The sequence below is a fragment of the Manduca sexta genome, chromosome 23, assembly GCF_014839805.1.
Source record: "Manduca sexta isolate Smith_Timp_Sample1 chromosome 23, JHU_Msex_v1.0, whole genome shotgun sequence".
In the NCBI taxonomy this organism is placed as follows: Eukaryota; Metazoa; Arthropoda; class Insecta; order Lepidoptera; family Sphingidae; genus Manduca; species Manduca sexta.
In genome coordinates this window covers 13,751,144-13,756,476 of record NC_051137.1, presented here as the reverse complement: position 1 = coordinate 13,756,476, position 5,333 = coordinate 13,751,144, and the positions used below count along the sequence as shown (strand labels likewise).

General features: G+C 39.7%; 1 protein-coding gene across 1 annotated transcript in view; it reads right to left on the bottom strand.

Moving 5' to 3' along the window:
• Window positions 1-1,157: 1,157 nt before the first annotated feature.
• LOC115445344 (laminin subunit alpha-1) overlaps window positions 1,158-5,333 on the bottom strand; it is a 162,586-nt gene continuing 158,410 nt past the window's right edge. The window contains 7 exon segments of the mRNA XM_037441751.1: window positions 1,158-2,570; window positions 2,657-2,900; window positions 3,202-3,350; window positions 3,597-3,738; window positions 4,142-4,285; window positions 4,478-4,609; window positions 5,019-5,171. Coding sequence (XP_037297648.1) covers window positions 2,428-2,570; window positions 2,657-2,900; window positions 3,202-3,350; window positions 3,597-3,738; window positions 4,142-4,285; window positions 4,478-4,609; window positions 5,019-5,171 — 1,107 coding nt within the window. The 3' untranslated portion in view covers window positions 1,158-2,427.

Here is a 5,333-nt window from a genome sequence, read left to right as displayed (position 1 = left end):
TCGACTTTTATTTTCACTATAAAGCGATTACAATAAATATGTATATACAAAAGTTATTCCATAAAATTATTTACACATAAAAACTATTGAACACGCTTCACGAATAAATAAGTTTTTGTGACATTAATCCATCGATTAACTATTAAAGCTGTTCCCTATTTATTTATTTACAAAATGGCGGAAATGTTCGCACTGGTCCTTAGTTACTTGAAAGGCTCTAGCAAAATCTCAAATCCAAGAAAACTGAATTTGTAATGGGTTTGATCTAATTAAATAAAGGACTTGTAATCTTCCCACTTCATGATACTTTGGCATTTAAGGAAAATTACGAATCTAAGAGCAATTGTTTAAACATACCTCCCTGCTTTTCGTACTACTTTACTTCTTGAAAGATTGAACGTCATGATCCTCACCTCATGCTACACTGGTACTTTAGGAAAATAACCAATCTAACAGCAAATACTTTTCAAACATTCTCTTAACCCAAGGCCTATGGTAAGATAAAAATGTATTTTAGATCTTTTAGTCAATTTTACGCCAAATGTATATTGTTACGCGCCGCTATCCTAGCTGATTGACATCGGGCGTTACCGGAATTCGGCTGCTCGGGCAGGCTGGCGGAACAGAAGATATTATTCACGTCACGCGGCGACTATTCTATTATTCTTTGCGGATGAACGTTGTCAAAAAATGTCTAAAATTGTATTCTGTAATTATTTTTGCCAATATAATGTTTACTGTAAAAGAGCGTTTAACAATATATTTGTGATTTTTAAATGAGCGACAGTTGATGAACCTCAAAAATATATCCCAAAAAGAACATTTTCAGAATTTTAGATTTTGCTGTCCTGGAGAAGTAATTAGTCCCTTGACCGATTCCAATAATTTCAAATGTAAACTTTATTCTACTGAATTATCTAAATAATCATTTTGAATCGTTTCTCACCCACAAGCGAACACAATATATCATTTTGAAAACTAAACTACAATCTGAAATTCGTCTGAAAAAACTCATCGCCATTTATTCAGGATACCACTAGTGCAAGAACGGCCTTACCAATCTTCTATTTACGAATTGGTTAATTTACCTAAAAAAAAAATAAGAAAAAATGTCCTTTATTACCTTCGCTCAAAAGTTCAAGGTCGTAAAACCAGTATTTTTTTTTATAGTTTTTCTGAGTAATAAGTCGTTCTTGCTCTAGCGCGGCAAAATTACATCCTAACTTAAAACAACTAGTGACTACTATATAAATGCAACTTACAGGAGACAAGAAAACATGATAGTGCAACACGTTTGTGATTCATTAAACTTGTTAATACTTCGAGTCTGAATCTTAGTAACATTTTAGAAAAAGAGGTCACTAATATCAGTTTTTAAAATATACCGCTGTTTTCTATTCACAGAAATGGACGAATCAGAACAAAGCTTTTTTGACACTTTAAAATAAGTTATTTTGATTCGTTATCCTTGGGTTCAGATCGAAGATTAAAATTGGGATCGTTTATTTTCAACAGACGAGTCAGATTTTAATAAAGGACGTTGACGGTTTCACAACGTAAAATATTTTATTAAAGGCTTTCCTAAGGCGGCTTTGCTTCAAAGATTCTTTTTTTATTAGAGTAAAATATTAATATTTTTATTATAAAACTTAACCAATATTAAATATGTACAATTAACGTTACAAATACTGGTGGAAGTTAATCGAGTACTCTAATGAGTATTGTAGAGTCATATATTTACATAGCCTCTATAATTACACTTAGCTTAAATTCTTCGTGTAAACACAAGTAATGATGTATTCAAATATATTTGACGCATGCACTGGCTTTACTAAGCTTTATAAGAACTATGCAAATTTTCTAAGGTCTGTTTCTAAGAGAGTGCTCTGGTATAAAGTTATATAAAAAGGTGAGAAGTATAGGCTAATGCTTACAAGATGGCGTTAGGGGTACAGGCCAAGGAGTTGGCCTTTATGAGAATTTAATAAACAATAATAATAACGAGTCAAAAATAAATTGTACGCAAACCGTGAAAATGTAAAATGAACTAATATGAAGCGTATTTCTGACCTCCAATTTTAAAGAGGAAACAAGTTATGTAACAAGATTGTGAATCATATAAAGATCATTCTTAATTTATAGCATGTTTTTTGTTTCAGTGCACGCGTGTTTGGACACAAAGAAATATACTTATTTTTCACATGTAGAAGTTTTCTAGTGTACAATATAATGCACAAACAATCATGGCACTATTTGGTAATAATAACTTGATAAGGCACGGCGGTGTAGACTGATAATAATCAATCATTTCAGTGAACTATGAAAATGCACGTTCTTGGGTAACAGATGGCGTTAAAACACAAAAAGTTCGGCCAAGTTTGCGTGCTTGCAATTTGAACTTTATGTAATTGTAATTAAAGTCCACAATCACTGTTGTATGGGGCACGAGTCTAGCAGCACGTTGTGCAATTTTTCAATGGAGGTCCACTCGCGCTTTTGTCCGTTGATGATCACGTCTCTGATGCAGCCTTTGAAGTTCTTACCACCTTCCGTGGAGTCGGTTGCGCCTTCTGTAATGTCACGTATGATTAATTATTTATAATATTTGTTGATAATAATATTGTTGGTTTGGTCGTGGTGACGGTGGTGTAGTTACCGGGCAGGCCGCCGATGTGCAGCGGCGCGGCGACGGCGCGCGGCGTGTCGGCGAGCGGCGGCGCGGGCGGCGCGGCGGCGGCGCGCGTGTCGAGCTGCAGGCGCAGCGCGCGGCGAGCGAGGCGCGCGGCGGCGACGTGCCACGCGCCGTCGCACACCAGCCCCTCCGCGCGCACGGCCTGCGCGCCGCCCGCGCCCGCCGCCGCGCCGCCCACCGCGCCCAGCCACTCGCGGCTCAGCCACACCTGCACACAACACATTGTGTCACTAGATGATTCCAACATAACATTCATACTCATTAGTAACATCAAACCCCTCAACGGGATTTAGTCCCTTTACATAAAACAAAAATTAATTATAAATCATATCATAACAAAAATATATAACAATTACACCAAGTGATCAAACACTAGAACATTCCCAGTATAAAAATATTTTTTTTACAAATATCAACTAAAAATAATATCAGTTTTCAATATCAATCATTCCTAAGACCTACAAAGACTAAAATATATTCTTTTAGCCAATCTGCTCATAACCACTGACCTCTCCATCCTTAATCTCCAGCACGATCCCGCCGCCTGCGAGCAGTATCCCGTTGGGCTCGGTGGTCCTGAACTGCACCTCTATCTCCGTAGCGTCTTCTGAACTTTCCTCACTGGACCAGGAATGGGATAGCGTGGCGTATGCGTCACCTATAATGTAATAAGCAAAGTTTTAATGATAAAAAAATATTCCCGCTTTACATTAATAACTAAAAATTAAATGAAATATATTCCACATCAAACATATAAGAAACTGACAAAAAGTCATTAAAACAGGTTTTGCACCTTGTATACAATCCCTATTTAACTTGTATAAATGTAAATCCACAAAAAAAAATATAAAGTCTGTCTGCTATTGTTGCTTTGTTCCCACTACAATTAGGCAGTGCGTGTTACCTGCAAAGTACGCGGCCCGCTCGACGTTGGGGAAGCACTGTCCGACGTTATGGTGCGCGTGCGCATCCCGCACCAGGTCCTCGGCGCGGTTGTTCACCGTCACGCGACGCACACATCCGCGGAACCCGCCCACGCGCACGATCTGAACAAGTACGTGAGATTAATCTCGAGAAAACAGCGTAAAGTAAAATTTGTCCAAATATAATAAAATACTTCACTGAATTAAAGTATGGCCCTAGAAATGTTATTGAAGCGGTTTATTGTTTGCAGTAAGTGGGATTGGTTTAATTCACGAAGTTAGTAAATATGGTCATTGGCCATATTTTGATTATAGTCCTAGAAAATATTATATCACTACCGTCAGTCTTTTGCCCGTCTCGTCGTTCAATTGTAATCAAGGATCAAACCTTCGTGAGCTTCATTGACTCTACGTTATGCCACAGCAATTTTATTTCTAATCAACATTGTATAAAGTTTGACAGTAGTGAAGTATAGATAGGGAGTGCTACAATCACTTTAATGTGATGTACATGTATAGTACTTACGGCAGCCGGCAGTAGTGGAAGCGCGGGCGGGGGTGGCGGACCCCCCACGTATACGCGCTGCGCCAGCCCTGCGCGGGCGGCCGCCCCACCCGCCGCGCCGCCACTCCGCACCCACACGCGAGACCCGCCACTACGGATCGACACCTGGGGACAAACGACTTTTTTTAAAGAAGAGAAAGACTAAAGAAAAAAATTCTCGGTACTGTTTAACTTTGTTCATAGTAAATGGAATGACAATTAGGTTACAATATAGTATGACACGTAAATCATCCAATAATTAATCACGGATCAAAATACTACTTTATAAATAAGTAGTCCACCCACTCCAATACTCACCGATCTCCACGTCCCGTCGGACACGAAGGTGGCGAGCGCGACCTCTTTGCGTTTCCGGCCGCGCACCACCAGCCGCAGCTTACCATCGCGGATCATCAGCGCCAGGTAATGCTTCGGTTTCGCTTTCGATCCCTGGACATAAAAATTAACCTATACACTCTAAAACTTAAAAATGGTGATTTGATTTTCATACTACAATTCTGTTGGATTTGCTAGGTATTTTCTACCATGCCGTATCCCACCCTCACCTGAGGTCAGCCCAACACCTTTTTAAGAATATCGCTGAAATTATTTAACATGGTTTTAACGACTAACTGACTCTTTCTCGCCAACTCTCTCTAGAATAATTTTATACTGCACCTATAGAAACCATAAATGATTACAGCGCCATCTCTTATCGAGTGACAAGACCCATGTGTCGAAAGTTTAAAAATGGAATTGACTAGATACAAAAAATGGCTACTGATATTTTGATCCCGAACTCCGAACTCTTGAAACTGGGATCAGTTATGTGTTCCAGCAGTAGCCAGTATAGACTCACGGGCACGAGCAGCAGCAGCCCGTGGAGCGCGTAGGTGCGGAAGTGCAGCGCGAGCGCGAGGTGCTTGGCGCGCTTGGCGACGCGCACGGTGGCGTGGCTCCACGCACCGTCGCCGAACTTCACCGCGCCGCCCTCCACCGTCCACGACCACGTCTGACACGATATAGCAGGGTTAAAAAAAAATTAACACATGAACCGAACAATCGTTTATGAAAGGCTGAGTCTATTAAAACAAAAGAAATAGACCCAGCTTATCCAATATATCAATAAAAAAAACGACAGATGATGTAAAAGCTTTAAGGAAATTATAGATTT